Genomic DNA, 18,120 nt, shown 5'->3' on the forward strand with positions numbered 1-18,120 from the left:
TGATTGCTATTCTGGTAAACAAGCATGTATTGTGTATTTATAGATGCTTGCTGCCCTGGTTGTGCACCATGGAATCCGTCTTCACTGTGGAAAGATCCTTGACTGGTAGATCAAGTGTCTTATTGTATTTCCTTAATTCATTCTGTCTGGAAGAAGATGTCAGCTGTGTTGCAGTGAGGAGAGAATTTCAAAGGCCCCAGTCCCCACCAATAAAGGCCGAGGAATGGCTTTTGAATAGATTTGTCAAGGCAACCCTACTGTTCTGGGACCAGAGAGAGCAGGAATAATATAAAGGAAGGGTTGCTGTATGAGATTAGAAAGTGAAGTTCACAAAGCATGGCAGATTTTTGTAAGAAACAGTGGATCAATGAAACTATTGAACTGTGCAGGGAAAAAAAACATGAAAACAAACACAACATCTAGTAATGTTCTTAAATGCTTTCTCTCTTTTTATATTTAAAATGGATAAAATATTACTATTTTCATGTATTATAAAAGCTTGCCAGTTTAGAATGGATACGTACTCTACAATGTGCACTCCTAATCTTAATTAGCAGCTGAATGCAAAATTATACAATGTAAGAGAGTAGAAATTATAAAAGAAATAGTTTCAGAAGATATTTCATACATTTGAAATAAGTAAAATTAATATTACCATTGATAGAATACCACATCAGAGAATTCTAGATAATGCAGAAGATTAGCACACAATTAGCCAGCTTTTATATACAATGTGACACTTGCTTGTAAGAAATAAGTATTCTCCAAAGCAGTGTCAAGATATGTAAATGGATGATTTGTTTTATCATTCATCACAGCCCCTAATAAATTCAAAAATCATGACTTCTATAGGTACTAAAAATAGGCTCCCAATGATACAGGGAGATAGCTTCAATGAAGAATGACTTTCTCTTTCTTTCTCTTTTTCTTAAACAATTCAGTCTTTTCAATGACAGCAATTAGCACTACCAACAGACAGGCAGCGATTAGGTATATATTTTAATTATTATTCATCTGACTAGTACCTCCAAATCTAATGAAGGTTGGCTATTACCCAGGTAATATGTCAGTCTTTTAATACTGTTCACCTACAGTTCACATATGTAAAACTATGTTTCACAAGCTTTTCTAGTATTAATAAAAGTGATGGTACATTATAATATGCAGGAGATTAATCATTTTCTAACTTGTTATTGACTTTTTAAAGCTGAGCAAAATGAACTTTTGTCCAGGTTCTTCAGATCACCTTTAACTCAAACACTGACTCAAAGTACATGTTCACGTTTTACGATTCAGAAATTTCAGTTTTTATCTAAGCATATGTCTTAGCCTTTGATCACTCATAAAAATCAGAAAGAAGTTAAGCACCCTACAGCTGAAGTGAATATGCCCCAAAGTTCTATGGAATGACAAAGTACCTGTATAGAACCGTAAAGGTTTGAAACTATAAATTTGTGTATACGTATGTGGCATTTTTACCCTACTGAGAAAATTATATAGAAAACAAGGCAAAACAAGCTAAAAATGTTTGCCATATGATAAAGAGTATAATGAAATTTAAAAAACATAAACATTGGAAAATACATGTAAGAAATTCAAATAGCTATTACATATGAATTCAACATCTGAAATTCCATTTTATCACACTTGACTCCCCATGCTAAGTTTCTATAATTACAAACCTAGTATCTTTCACTATTTTCTAATGCTTATCTATTGTTCTTATCAATGTCCCAATTTAGCCCTCATTCCAGTTCTTTAGTCAGGATAAACACTACTAAAGTATTTCAGGTGGCAACAAAGATAGCCCACTAGGAAAGCCCTACATAAATTCAAAATTTGAATTTTTTTGAAATTTGAATGGTATGTGTTAGCAGCCTTTGAGAGCTTTTTCTCAGGTGCCCTGAGTAAGCAACAAGGCATGTTGGACTAGAAATACCAAAAGTTTCATGCTTGAGTCTCAGATGCAGTGCCCCTTAACATGAAGAAGCATAAAGAAAGAAGCCTTTGGCCACAGCCAGCAGATTAGGATGAATCGCAAAATGAGTGTTTCTCTGGGTCTGAAGGAAAGAGAAAACAGACAATGGCATGAATGCTATTAAGTATTTTCAATTTAAATTTTTTTGTAAGATCTCTGAGATTATGACTTTACAGATTTTTGTCATTGTAAAAATTCTTCTTTGTATAAGCCAAAAGTTTGGAATCTACTGATATAGAAGACCTAAGGCTTGGGCAACTCCATTTAACTTGAACCAAGGGTTTACAGTATTTCAAAGTAGATATGAAATGAAAAATTTTATAGGAATGCTAGGATCTACTATATTTAAAGAGAAAAGTAGGTAGTGGCTATTCCTGTGTAAGGTATTTGGAGATGCTTCCTCTGCTGATTGAGTCTAGGTTTTTTCATACTATTTTTGCATTTGTCTGAAATGTACATAACAACTGATTTAAAGAGTGATTTTTTAATATGGAAGACACTGTATCTTCAGACAAGTACAACTATGATTCACTAGGCTGTTTCTAGAGCCTCCAATCAGAGCTGAAGGGTGACAGAAAGAAACAGGAAGAAACCACGACTATTCCACAAAACTGTACATCTGGTTTGGCTAGAGACTTTCAGAGGCCACTCAGTTCTGAGAAGTGCCTCTTAGGAGCTGCCTTTAGTTGCTTTTTACCTCCATTCCTGAGACTGGCTTACCATCTATGCTTAGTCCTTTACTTGGAGCAATTATCAAAAGTAGCCCTCTTTGATCTTCTCCCTTTAAAGGGAATTATTATTATTCCCTTTCTCCCTTCTCCTCCTCCTCCTTCTTCTTCTCCTTATTATTATTATTACTATACTTTCAGTGCTGGGGATCAAACCCAGGGCCTTGTATGTACTAGGTAAATGCTCTACCACTAGGCTATATCCCAGCACAGGAATTATTATTTAAAAATTACACAAGTAAAACAAGATATACTTCTTAATCTTTGTGTTATATGCTAAATTGATAAGTTTAAAACAAATGACAGCTTTTATAGTAAAAAGCTTACCATTAATAATTTTATTACATTAAAAATGCTTGCAAAGCAAAACCAATTTTACTATTTTTTAGTATAATAGGAATGACTAGGCAATTTGTACCATTGTTTTACTTACAAATTTTAAAGCAATGTTTGATGCAATAATGAAGCCATTCATCAAGAGGATAAAAGCACTAAGGCTTCCTTCACAACCAAACTGCTATTTTTATGGACAATACTCCAGCTTAGCTAATGTATTTTTCTTGGGAAGGATAACTACAAAATTTCTCAGTGTGTTTACTGATCTCAAATGAAACTATAGGAGGTGGTAGGAAGAGGGCTGCTGAGGGAAACAAAGTTTGCTCTAGAGTACCTTCTCCCAAAACTCATGATCACTACAACAGCCCTTCCTATTTACTGTAATCCAGGCTTGTTTGTTCTTCATAATTTTGAGGGGTCTTATAGTGTGGAAAGGTACTGAAAATGAGAAAGAGGGAATGAAGTTTCATTCTGAGTGTTGGAAACATTGAGCTTTTGTCTTGCCAAATCACAATGAAATCTTCTCACATACACAGGTAGATTAGACAAGGACATTTGTCACAGACTTGTATACCCTCCATTTTGGTTGTCATTTTGGAAGAGGTCTCAGCAAGGATAATTTCAAAATTCAACCAAGAATGATCAAATAACTTTTATCTCAGAGATAGTATAGTGTTTGCTATAATAATATATCTCATCTCTTTATGTACTGCCATTTGCTTTTCAGGGGGTTTTCTTTTCTTTTCTTTTTAAACATAGTATCATTTTAAAAATACCTTTATTTAGTTTATTTATTTTTATGTGGTGCTGGGGATCAAACCCAGTGCCTCATGTGTGCTAGGCAAGTGATCTACCACTGAGTAACAACTCCAGCCCAGGAGGTTTTCTTTTTGATCATCACCTTTGATTCTTGTAAGAAGAGATCATGAAGGACACAGCATAGAAATTATTATCTCTAATTTACAATTATGAAGCAGGCCAAAAAGATGGAGTGGCTTGTCTAAGAGTATAAGTGTTAGTGAAGTAGCTGGTACATGCTAGAACCATAAGTACTGATTTACTTACTGTGAAAGGAAAAACATGCAAAGTGATGTGGTCAGAAAGCATCTCTGTATTAGAATTGATTTAACCCCCAGCTCCTTTATAAGTTTATAGTATTATAAGTACTGGAAAAAATATTTTGGACTTTCCATGTGTTAAAAGCACTTTTTCTAATGGAGAATAACAATAGTGATAGCAGATTGGTGACACTAAAAATACAAATATATGGTGCATGTAATATATCATATACTTCTATCTACTCAAAATTCTTTTTGAACATTAACTCTCTGGTTCTTATAGTGGATTATGAAGCCTAGTAGAATTTATCCACCACACATTCCTATAGTGAGAGGCCAGCTAAAGAGATATTCAGATATTCTATAAACAAAACCCAAGGGGGTTAGGGTGTGGCTTAGCAGAACAGCACAAGCCTAGCATGTGCCAGGCCCTGGGTTCAATCCCTAGCACCTCAAAAAACCCAAATAAACAAAAATACCCTGAGAGAAATGTAGGAAGATTAATCAGCTCACTCATATGCATGCAAATAAATTATGTGACTAAACAATTGCTATAGCTAATTATTAATTATGATTATTATTGATTTGTTGTGGGATAGCTGATATCAACTGCTTATAATATCAGAAATGTAAATATAAAATAAAAGAAAAATTTCAACTGGATATCTGGAATAGAATAAAGGAAATAATGGGCTGAAACTTTTGGAAAAAAGAAAAAAAAATCATGCTCTATGAGGCCTTGTTAGTTTTCAGATTCACCAGCACTTAGGAAGTATAAAAAGATGCTTTCTTAGTCTGAGGCTAGACAATGGCCAGGGCCTGGGTTACTTTCTCCTTGCTCAAGGGTTTGGTATAATACTATTTTAGCTTTTTACTTCTTCTCCCCCTACTGGCAGTAGTAAGCCAATCAATTCAAGAGTGGCACATCCTTACTGTTTTTCCATAAGAAAAGGACAAGGCTTGAGTGTTCACTAAGCTTCTTTTTTTGTCATTAAGAGGTACCAATGCTAAATAGTGGAAAAATTAAACATCTGAGAATAAGAGTCTCCTTAGACCACATCACTCTTTAGCCAAAATTCTAACATATATTGCATGCATACATAATATTTTATGGAAAGCCAAAGGGCAGGGAGGTGCTTTAAAAAAATCATTTGTTCTTCTGGAGGGTTTTCTATTATTACTTTAACTGCATGCAGTTTTTCCTGTTTCCTCTCAATGTTCTGCTTCTCCAAAGGGACTGTGGAAGTAGAAGGTGATAAATGTTGGTGGGAGTTCAAGATATAAAGACTCACAGCCATTCATGCAATATTGAACAAATCAAGTCTCACCTCTCTCATCCATTCCCGAATCGTTTTCCCAGCTTCTTGATGCCATACATTGTGAACAGAGTCTGTCAGTGCCACAGCAGTTACCTTACTTTTCACATCCGCTTCTCGTTGAATCATCTGTTTTAAAAAAGAAAAATAAAATATTGGTTATAATTTTTCCTACTGAATGCAGCCTGCTTAGTCATACATAATAATATATTAAAAATGAAAAAAGCCATATGCATCTATGGCTCAAAGTTACTCTTTTCTGCACTGAACACATACTCTATTCTTGTCCATAGATGTGAAAAGACCTAATATTTTCTTTTAAAAAGATAATACCACTTAAGTCTTAGAACTACGCAGCTCTATTATTTTCCATGTGGTTTGACAATTCAAGGATTAAAGGGATCACAGGGGAATCCCTGAGGGTTTCTTTTACAAATTTTTTCCATCACTTCCAATTTCATTGCTTCAGGGAAGTTAGCACCTGGGGTTCACTGTTAGCTACTTAGGACTAACTTCTACTAATTTTCAGTACATGGCAGATCAGTAAAGAAAGATATCTTGTTTTAACTTCAATTTAACTAGCCTGTTCTTCACCACAGCCTTGTAATTCTTGGTGTTTTAAATGCCTGCAAAAATCCTTCTTTTCCCCCAAAGTCTTATCAACATTATTTCTCTTTTCAATATTTTATTTCTTTATTTTGGCAAACTATTATACTTAAACTTTTTTTTCCTATAGAATGTTATGTCTATAAATAGCTTCTAAAAAGAAAAAAAAGATCACTCAGCTTGAGATACTGACAAATTTGTCAGTGGTTTGCCAGAAACTGAAAAATAAAATTCTACATCAAAACAATCCCAAAACATTTTAATCTACTAACACTAATGATCCTAATTTGGCATAAAAGTTAGAAAGTTTAATACAAACTTAGAACTACAAGAAAATAAATAGACAAATTTCACAGTAAGGCCCTCTCTTTCTTGGCATCAAATATCTTTTCTTCCTTTAAATTCTTATATTAAACAAAAAGAACAAATTTTCTCTCATTTGTCATTAATTTATATAAATTGTCCACCAATTATATAACAGTGCACTTTTAAAAAAAGGAAGAATTGTGAATGTTGATGAAAGCTCATACAGGGAAGACTGCAAGGTATACATCTGATACCAAATGTTGCCTTTTGGCATTCTGAATTAAAAATGTCTAATTCTTTAAAATTTCTTTAAAAACAGAATATGTAGGAGCTGGGGTTGTAGCCAATAGAGTGCTCACCTAGCACTTGTGAGGCACTGATTTCAATTTAGAACCACATGAAATAAACAAATAAAATAAAGGTATTGTGTCCATCTACAACTAAAAAAGATAAAAAAGGAGTGGTAATTTAAAAAAAAATTGAATATGTGCATTTCCTCTCAACATTACCTGATGGGAATCTAATTCAGCTTTAGAGCTTACTAAGCAGCATTTTTACACCTGAAATCTTCCTGCTCTGATTTCTGCTTGTATTAAATCTTAAATCAGTATTGGTTATCAACATCATATTATTGCAAAATTCACCTACAGTACAAATAAAAATTTTGAAAAGCCTAAGATAATGCTCTAATTCAATACTTCACATTAGTTGTTAAGTAGAATGCTACTTTTTTCTAGATTTTACGTTAAAAATATTGGCTCATTAGATTATACTGACACTCAAATATACAAATTAAACCAAGATTAGCTTATAAAAAACAAAATACCACGATAGTGAATCCATCTGGCTAACAAAGAAATTAGAGGCCCTTACTCTTATTTTTCTAAACTATTTGCATTACCAAGCACTATCAAGTATTTGACTGTTTAGGATTAGTAGAATTGTGAATTTGGTGATAATTTTATGTCTAATTTTTCACAACATTTATATTTGTCTCAGCATTTCTGCAGCCTGAGTAGTACAACAACTATTCACAACTGCCATTTCTGTCTAAAACAACTGCGCCTTGCATTTGTTAGCTTGGATCAGTTGCCCTTCCCTCACTTACTGCCTTTCACTGTGAATAAGCACTGATGAAAAGGACTGGAGAGTGGCAGCTGTAGGAGTAGACTGAATCAGGATTGTTTCAGAGATGTCAGTCTTAGATGAAGTATAGCTAAAACAAGGAGTGAATGGAGGCGCAGTTGGGCAGACACTTCTATAATATGGTCTATAATAGAAGATCAGAACAGTCTGGAAAACTAAAAAATATGAAAAAGAGAAAGCTATGTCCTCAAAGTTCTTCCCATATGTCAACCTAAGATGGAGTTGGAGCCTTAGGATCCATGAATATGAACACCTTATAATGCCTTGAAAAATTTTGTCTATATGTGCATATTTTTCTGGGGAAAGAATCCTTAGCTTTCATGAGATTTTCAAAAAGATCTTTATCTCTAAAACATGGTAAGTATTTGTGATCTAAATGTCTCTACGTGCTCTTAAACAAACTATGAAGTACTCAGTATATGATCTTTTTTAACAATTTAAGATCAACTGAACTAAAAAAATCTTTCAAAAAGAGAGGATGATATTAAATTTTTGTTTATAGTATAGAGAGTTATTTCACACATCAATATCAACATCTTAAAGCTTCATGGCTTAGTAGGCTATGTATGCTACAGTTACAATTAATATTTTTGTATATATATTTTATTTGTGTCTGAATAGTCAACAAATTTGAAAATGAGTATGAATTAATTCCCATTTTATTCTCAAGTCATATTGAAATTTATGAAGAACTTACATTATTTTTCCTATTTGTGGATGAGGGAACTGAACCTGAGACAGGTTAAGAAACAGGTTACAGGCCAAACAGATACAAAATGACACAATTGTGACTTGATTGGATATATATGTTCTTTTATCAGTATCACATGGAGTCTAATTTTCAGTAATATATAATATTCTTATCATAAATAAACCTTTGCTTAATGACCTCTCATCTTTTTATGTAGTACTGAGAATTTAACCCTGAATCTAGCACATGCTAGGCAAGTGCTCTACCACTGAGTTACATTCCTAGCCCTTTTTTAGTTTTTTTTTTTTGAGACAGGTTCTTGCTTAATTTCCTAGGCTGGCCTTGAATTTGAGATCCTCCTGCCTTAGCATCCTGAGTAGCTGGGATTATAGGCATGCACCATTATGCCCAGCTTATATATACACAGTATTTCAGTGATTTGGACATTTAAAAAATGGTTAGAAATTGGTCCGAATCCATATCAATAAGGAATATAAAAATTCTTAAAAAACAGCCAAGACAGAAGTAAGCTTTGAGAAAAACTGATAATTAACACCACTTCATAATTATTACATTTGTAAAATATATAATGTCTAGGCCTTTCTACAAATTATATTGATGATGTCAGAATTATTGAAAAATAGTGGATCCTGTCACCTAATATTTTTGTTTCCTCTTAATTCTACCCACTGATCTACTCATAGTCCTTTCATGCTAGGTTAAATGTAATTAACCTTCTCTTTCCTTTACTATTTTATATTTTCTAATCTAATAGAAGCTTAACCAATATAATAAACATCAAGTATTTTCAATAGATTAAAAACATAGGACATACACATAAAGGCTCATATTATTCTTTTAAAAATATTTTTATTAGTTGTTGATGGACCTTTATTTATTTATTCTTATGTGGTGCTGAGAATTGAACCTGGTGCCTCACCCGTGCTAGGCAAGTGCTCTACCACTGAGCCACAACCCCAGCCCTAGGCTCATATTATTCTTAACATTTTTTGGTGGGGCTGAAATTGAGGGGAAAATGCATTAGTTATTATTTTTTCTTCCAGAGTAAGAATTAAAAATATTTGGCAACTATGGAAGATTGGTGAGATAAAGACCCGTGATCCAGGAGAGGTGTGGGAGAACCAGCTCAGCTGCAGCTGCTTTTGTTTCCTTCCATGTTGGTGCAGCCCTTACACAGAGTTGCCACCATCTTGCTGCAGAACCCGCCTTTTCTGTCCACCTAACTTATTACACAAACCATGGCTTTCTTCAAGACCTCAAATGATGTACCTGCTATTCTCTTTTAATAAATTCCTGGCCTACTATAAATGCTTCTTGTCATCCTAAAAGTTCCCAATTTCCCTTTTTGTACTTATAAAACTCTTGTAGTTTTCACCTGGATTTTTTTTTTCCAAGAACTCTGCCATGAGTTACTTTCCATAAAGTCCACAAAGACTTTTTAACTTTCACCAAATCAAAATTGAATTTTAAGTTAACTTAAGGCAAGGAGATACCTTGATTTCCTTTAAAGGCAAGAAGAAGCTGATGATACAGGGGTTCTCTGCAATGAAGTCTTTCGAATATTTTTAGTTCAAGGTTTTAGGTTTTGAGAATTATTAGTCTAACCATAAACAATATTGTCAACCTAATGGAAAAGAAAACTCTGAATTGAGTTGACTTCACTCTAAGTAAAAAAAAAATAACATATAATTTTATTTCCCTGAATTGTGGCCTCGTGGCCATGGCACTCAGAGTACTTACTCCTCCTTATATTTTTAAGTCCAAGGGGACTTACTAAAAGAGGCCACTGTGGGTTGCACGTAGATATATATATTACACGTATGTATTGTGAAAGTATTACGCTTATGTACTGTGAAAGTTATAGCACATGAATTACTTGTACAAGAAAGAATATTCTGAAGAAAATTTAAAAAACACGTTTCCATCTGATCAGAGCTGATACTACTGCTGTTTATAAGCCTGAAGATCATTACTACTGTATAATCATGAATAAATTGTTGCTCTGGTTAATAGCACAGCTAAAGTTTGAGATGCCTTAAAAAAACTATATATATATATATATATATATATATATATATGCATATATTTATGCAATAAATGTAAATGGATTAGCTCCCTCTAGAGCTGCTTTGGTTAAGATTTCAGATTAAGTTGTGTCAAAGGCTTGGAAAGTATTAAAAACTGGTATTTTTTCATTCTTTCATTATGTAGATTACAATTACACTCAATGCTTCTATTGGAGTGTGGTCTTTATGTGGTTTGACAAATCATAACATTTTACACAAACCTTTCTCCTATCAGTTTAAATTTTTGCATGTACATTTCCTATCATATGGCACTTTGCCCTGCAGGTTACCAATGTACCCTGTATCAAGATGACTAATCAGCTGACACTGGGTTTGGCAATCTTCTGTGTTTATGTTCAAGACTACTTATTCTTCTTTCTTTTAGGCAAATCAACCCCAATATCATGCTTCTCACAGACCAGTATCACCTTTGCTGTAATATGTAAAAAACCTGATTCTGTCACTGATGGCATTAGCACCTTAGTGAAATACACATTGGTAGATAAAATGTGAAGACTAAACTGCCCAGCAGGAAATTCAGTTACCACTATGATATTTAGCTTCCATAGTCCACACCTCTAATCTGCATTCATTATTTCTCTTTTTGAAAATATAAGCTATCAAGTAAGCAGTCTTCATAAGTTAAGTGTGGAAGTTAAATTCAAGGACTTCGGGGTCAGGTTCCCTAGGCTCAAATCCTCACTATGGTGAGGATATCGTGAGCAAATTATTTTGACTATTTCTGTGCCTCAATTTTATCATGAGAATGTCACAGGAGATGATTAATGTATTCTTCAATCACAGAGTCATTGTATTAAATAAACAAAATATAAAGCAGTTAGTATAGAATCTGGCAAATAGTACACAATTTTAGTGATTCCATAAAAATATACAATGTAAACTACTTCATATTTGTAAAGTAATGTATTATCCTTAATCTCTTAGAAGAAGCTAATGACAGTTAACTTATCATGCATTTAATGATACATTTTATTTTTAAAAAGGCATAGATCAAAAAATTGAAAAATTTATGAAGGGTTGCTTTTTCCTTTGGTAATGTTGTCTAATACTTCTATAACTGCATGGTTAAGGGGTAGGAAAGAGCCAATTATTATGTCTACTTAAAATCTTGTAATTAGAATATTAGAACAGTCATGGGCTGGGGGTGTGGCTCAAGTGGTAGCTCGCTCGCCTGGCATGCGTGAGACCCGGGTTCGATCCTCAGCACCACATACAAACAAAGATGTTGTGTCTGCTGAAAACTAAAAAATAAATATTAAAATTCTCTCTCTCTCTCTCCTCTCTGTCTCTCTCTGTCTCTCTCTAAAAAATAAATAAATAAAAAATACTGAGATGAATATATTTAAAAAAAAATTAGACTATGCACTTGAAAACGAAGAAAGAATTGCTGAGGCAATCCTGTGGAAGCTCCACTTTCCTTCCACCACTAAGCCTTTTCAGAATGACTGGAGCTGCAACAAAGCATAAATCCATGACTTTGCAGTGCTGAGTGAAGAAGACAGTCCCTTTACCACTTTGCTTTTCACAGAGAGGGACTGGACTGCATCTGTGTTTTTAAAAAGATAAACAATGAGCTGAGTGTGGTGGCATGTGCCTATAATCCCAACAACTTGGGAGACTGAGGCAGAAGGATTGCAAATTCAAGGCCAGCTTCGCAACTTATTGAGGCTGTCTCAAAATAAAAAATAAAAAGGGCTGGTGATGCAGCTCAGTTGTAAAGCACCCTTGGGTTCAATTCTCAGTACCAAGAGAGGTGGGGGCGGGGAGATAATCAACATGATATAAAGAATGTTCAGAGGAAGGCACTATAATGTTGTGGTTAAAAGCAAACAAACGAACTTAAGAATCAGACAGACTTAAGATTTTTACCTTTGGTTAATTATGGAAAAAATGGGAATAATAGTAATTATTATTCTCCAAAATGGGAATAATAGTGTAGTCACCTCCCAGGGCTGCTGAAGCGTAAAGAAGACAAGGCATATAAGAAATCAATGATGTCAGCTGTTAATTATTACCTTGATATTCATCTCTAATTTCTAAAATGTATCCTTTTTTAGATATGGTATCTATGTACTCTTCAGTGAAATCAAATTCATGCTGACAGGGGTAGTGTTTTTGAAGAGTCATACAACTACTCCACCAATTTCCATTCTCACTACCTCAATTCTGCAAAGTGACTTGGGCTTACTCAAAGGTTTTTAAAGAAAATAATCTGCTATAAATAGTATGACTGTACAAGCTAGTTAATGCAAATTGAACTAGTATAATTATTAATAGTGTCCCCTTTCTGTTCTGGTTTAGATAGTAAAAGTGTATAACACAGATGTCACATGTGTATGTCACAGATGTTAAATGCTACTCTAGCAAATCGGTAACCTTATAAAATTCCATTCTGTTCAATCCTTAGCAAAATAAAGTATACACTCCAAACCAAAAGAATTATCACTATAAATATAACCATGTAGGAAAACTTCAAGAAATATTTTTAAAGGTTTCTAAATTCAAAACTTAAAGAGCAACCCTTAGTGCTGTGCTGAGCCCCTCACAGATGGACATGCAGTCTCACACCCTGGTTAGGTAAACATGGCCAGCTGGATCTCCACTGCAGAAACAGGATAAGACAACATTCTCTTTTCCTGTGCTTTGAAGCCCTAGCTTCAATTCTTGCAACCTTTGTCTAATTTCAGGAAGGAAAAGGCTCTCCACAGGCAGAACACCAAGGGATAGGGTATGTAAACTGAAACTTCTTGGGTCACATGCATTTATGAAGATAAGTCTCTAGCCACCAGTTAGGGAATGGCAAGTTATGATTTATTATTGCAGGCAGCCAGAAGAGAGCAGTAATAACTTCCTTTTCCTTTCCTGCCTAGACCACGCTGCCACGTGCAGGGTTCCTCAAAAACAAAAAAGCATGTGTAAGGTAAGTTTAAAGGAAAAGAAAAGAGGGGAAAAAAAAGCAAACATTAAGTGACTGACAATCTGGGTGTTGGGAGAGAAGACCAGTGCTTTACAAAAATACATGATGGAGGGGGCGAGTAGTTGAAAAATGTACCCTACTAATCAATAAAACAGCATCTATTATATGAAAGACAAGTTAAGTGTAAGGAAAAATTAAAGGTGTCAAGTACCAAAAAATGATATAAATGATCCTCAATGTGACTTAACTGATAAAAGGTTTATTATGCAATGAGAATGACCATAGTAGGTGACATAAAACAATGATATGAAAATTATAATGACTATATATGAAAAGCCTATATTATAAAAATATAAGGAAGGACTATGTACCAAGAAATGTTTTTGGCACAAATGTGTAGCAAGCATGTTCACAATATTCAGTCAAAAATCAGTTTTGAGCTTTTATTAATTGTTATATTTTGGAAATACTTAGGCATAAAATTAAGTATATTTCAAGTATATAAGTACTCAAGAATCATCAAACATTGAATTGCTTAAAATGTGCAGCCAAAAGATTTCATTAGGCTCAGGAGAGGCAAGTATACACATTTATCTTGAAGAGAGTTAACACCTTTAAGTTTTAAAGCATACTATTTTCTTTTGCTCTGAGAATGTTATTTAACAAATTTCACTTACAAACCTTTACATTTAATTTGCACACTGATGTTTGGTGGATTTGATTTTTTTCTAAAAAGTTAACAAAATTACTCTATAAATAATATTTTCAAGATCCAACTACCTGTACTATTTTCAATATAAAGAATGTAAACTCTGTGAGCTGGCATGAACAGAGAAAGCAGTATTCTACCTGATAAATTGTTCTAGATAACACAGTAAAACTATAAATTTGAAGCTGGCATAATTTCTAACTTTTAGGAAGAACTTACAATTTAGGAAGAAAGGTGGTTCAGATATGTTCTCTAGAAACAGTTAATATTTTAACTATGTATAGATTATCTTGGTAAATTGTACAGTTCCTTTTAAGGAGACTGGTAGTTGAGGGATTATGCACCTGTTTTCAAGATGAGAAAATTCATGCTAGAGAAAGTAGCTTGCTCATGTTTACATACTTAGTAAGTGGCACAGCTAGATCTTGACTAATCATGTTGTTGTTACACCATGGCTATTGAATGTAATATCCTTCATTTTTCCTTCTTAAGTACTTAAAATATTGGCAATGACTGATTTCCTGTCTTTTTTTCACACTGAAAAGTAGGCTTAATGAAGGCAGAACCATATTTGTCAACAATACATTCCCATTTGCTATACACCAGCACATAACAGGTGCTCAAAAATGATTTGTGGAATAGAGGTGCTATTTACAGAAATGGAAGAGATCAAGGAAGGTGATGATTAGGAAGCCAGAGAGATGCCTGGTTTGGTGTATTTAGAAACAGTTTGCATTATAGGTTGGGTTCCCTAGGAAACAGACAAAGATAGTATTTAGCATGCAGAATTAATAAAGAAGTATTCTTAAGGATCAATAGATAAAGAAGAGAAGGAATAAAGCAGGAAAGGGCAGAGAGAAGTCAATGTGGTAAGCAGGCCCAATAACACTCTTGCACAACCCCAGAAGAGCCATGGAACGAGAATGGCCCTTCACATTGTCCCAAGTTAGGCCCAAATGGCTTGGTATTTAATATCTCACATTGTGTGGATGGGCCCCAAAGTGACTGAGGCACTCTCCGGTGGGCATGACAGCTAAAGGCTGCTGAGAAGACTCCAAAGAATTAAGGCAGCAGGGTTGTGGTTATGGTTCAGTGGAGAGCATTTGCCTAGCATGAGTGAAGCACTGGGTTCGATCCTCAGCACCACATTAAATAAATAAATAAAAAAATAAAGGTGTATATATACCTTTATTGAAGGTGCACTTGAGTAGCATCAGTGTCTAACAAAACCTATAACTGAAATTACAGCATTCACTTACTGTCCATTCAAATCTAAATTAGCCTTTTTATGTACCTAGCACTTTACTGTCTTATTTGTATACTCTAGAACACATTTTGATAATTATCTTATTAATATTTAAAGGACCAAGTAGATTCTCTTTGATTTTTAGACCTCTCATAATCTGACACCATATTATCACATTTCAGTTTGCATTGTTGTCCAACTAAAGATCATAAAGAGAAAAACACAAGCTAAAAGAAGCAATGACTACTAACATACAAAAAGAAATCAAAATCAAGTTTCAAAATTGTTCTATAAGTCCACTGGGGGATGGTTTGATTTTTGAATTCCCAATGAAAGGTTTGTTAGATAAAGCAAGCTATTTCTGTGATTTCAAACTTAAATACACCTAAGTACAAAATACCCAGACTTCAAATACATTACTTAGTGTTGCTAATAATAAGATCAAACTTAATGGTGTTGATAGGGGAAAGAAGAGGTGAGCATGGTCAGAGAGGATTCATTGTAAAAGTAACTACTTAGCTTCTCAAATCTCAGCCTTTATTCCTTATAATATCAAGAAAATAAACACTGCACTATCTAAATCTGGAGACTAAAGGCATCTGAGATTTCAATTCTTTCCCAGATCTTAGCTGCCCTATGTTCTCAAATATTTCCAAGTTTTTGCCTCCAGAAACTCCAGGTAATCTTCATTTAATCACATTTATTATTTTGGTACTGAGAATTGAACCCAGGAGTACTTTACCAAAGGGCTACATCCCCAAACACTTTTTTGAGAAAGAGTCTCACTAAGTTGCTCAAGGCCTCACTAAATTGCTGAGGCCAGACTTGAACATGTTATCCTCCTGCTTCCACCTCCCAAATTGCTGGGATTACAGACAGGAGCCACCATACCTGGCTCAATCACATTTCTTCAATGTAGATTCATGTTCATACAGCTGAAATGGTGCCACTGATATAAAATGTATATATGGTAGAGAGGAGAATTTGTCTTGATCAGCTCAGTCAAAATTACCTAAATGTTTTTAAAGTTGGATGTGCTAATCAATTGTGGGTTTTACAGATGCCAGACACTGGGACAGGTTGACACCCAGTTTTAAATAAAAAAATGACATCACTATAAAAAGTGTAAGCCACAGGCTTCCTACAATGTTTTAAAATATTTGAACAAGGATCTCCAGATGGCTCTTCTACCTAGGAACTTATGCTGAATATCTGAAACTTCTGTTCCTGCTTAAACATTAAAATGAATACTCTTGCTGGAAGAAATTTCTATTCATTCAACTACTTTTAAGGACCATTTAAATGCACAAGACACTGACCAACAAAATTCAGGACAGTTTTTTTCTTTACTTGAAACATAATTCTGATTATATATTCGAGACATTTTCCTTTCAAAAGCATACCTCACATTCTTGAAATGATAATGAAAGTCTACAGAAATAGATGGTTTGAAATATATTTGAGATAGGACTTTCAGGAATTGTATTTATTGCACAAAAGCATATGAATGTCGGGTGAGAAAAAAGATGGGACAGGATTGAAAGTAGTTATTTACTGCTATGTATATGCATCTTCATTTCACAGAGAACACACATATGCACTATATATAGGAAAAGAGCACTTCTGAGTTCATATACTAGTGAACCATAAACAACAGTCACTATACACTAAGTGTCCTCTATCAATATCCACCCTAATGGAAAACACTGGAGTAGCACTTCGGATCACTAACAGTAAGAGAAGAATCCTGAAACCTATCATTTAGACATCTGATGACAGCTCTGATGCATGAGTGCATTGAAAAATTTACACTGAGGAAGGGTGACATGTGAGTGAGGGAGAATGATTCTCTAGGCTATTTTTAAAAATTCCATTTTCTGTCATGTGTCCATTCCTTAGCACTCTTTGGAAGGCATTCCACCAGTTGAGTCAATGATTTAGAGTCCCAATTTGCCTGTGTTTCACAAGTCTGAAATAATTCAAACAGCAAGAATCTAAAATAAATAAAATACTCAGGCAGCACAGTACAGGATGTTTAATAAGCATCAGTATTTATTATGGTAGGTGGCAGGATTTTTGTTACATCACACCTTTTGTTAAGTAGGCAATTTAGTCAATATAAAATCCTATAAAATGGCAAAGATATAAAAAAAGAGTCAGTAGTTCACTAATTTAGAAAGTCAATTATATGTCACTGTTTCATATCAGGTTAATTACTACATTTACATTTTCAGAATTTTAACGTAGTGCATGAAAGGTGACAGACTGATAGTCCTGCAGGCTGAAATTCTTATACTATTTTACTGAGTGTTAATAATATAAAAAGCAATATACAAAACAGAATTATTCATAGGTTTTTATCTAATGAGATTGCAAGTAAAATAGACATGGTACAGAACTGGGTGAACAAGAGAAGTGTCTTCAGAGAAATTTTATTGAGGATGTACAGTGCAAGCAAAGTGATAACTTTTAAAAATTTATTTTATTTTTTTGCATTACTGGGGATTGAACCCAGGAGCTCTCTACCATTGGGTTACATACCCAATTCTTCCTGTTTTTTTTTTTTTTAATTTTGAAACAGGGTCTCCTTAAGTTGCTGAGGCTGGCCTTGAACTCATATCCCTCTACCTTAGCGTCCCAAGTCACTGGGACTATAGGTATACACCACTGAATCTGGGGTGATAGCTTCTATATAACTCTTCTAGGCATTTATGTATGAAGGAATAGGTGTTAAATATCAACAAAGGAGGAGAGAGAATGACATTCAAAAGAAGTCAAAGAGTCCTAGATTGAAAATAAAAAGTGATTCCTGGAGGGGAAGGTTTACTGTAATCAGGGGTCTAATGAAAGGGAGAAAAAGGTGATACCACAAAAGAAGACTATGCATAGACATGACGAACGAATGTTGAGTTTCTGTAGTTCTGATTCCTTACCCACTTTCATGAGAACTCAACCTGCCACTCCTTATTGTGGGT

At 34.2% G+C, this 18,120-nt stretch overlaps 1 protein-coding gene across 1 annotated transcript in view; it reads right to left on the bottom strand.

Annotated features, from left to right (window-relative positions):
* Nucleotides 1–1,976: 1,976 nt before the first annotated feature.
* Arb2a (ARB2 cotranscriptional regulator A) overlaps nucleotides 1,977–18,120 on the bottom strand; it is a 308,340-nt gene continuing 292,196 nt past the window's right edge. The window contains exons 9-10 of the mRNA XM_077795123.1: nucleotides 5,429–5,545; nucleotides 1,977–2,060 (exon numbers count right to left, since the gene is read on the bottom strand). Coding sequence (XP_077651249.1) covers nucleotides 1,977–2,060; nucleotides 5,429–5,545 — 201 coding nt within the window. The remainder of the gene's footprint in view (nucleotides 2,061–5,428; nucleotides 5,546–18,120) is intronic.

The sequence above is a fragment of the Urocitellus parryii genome, chromosome 1 (assembly GCF_045843805.1).
Source record: "Urocitellus parryii isolate mUroPar1 chromosome 1, mUroPar1.hap1, whole genome shotgun sequence".
Lineage (NCBI taxonomy): Eukaryota > Metazoa > Chordata > Mammalia > Rodentia > Sciuridae > Urocitellus > Urocitellus parryii.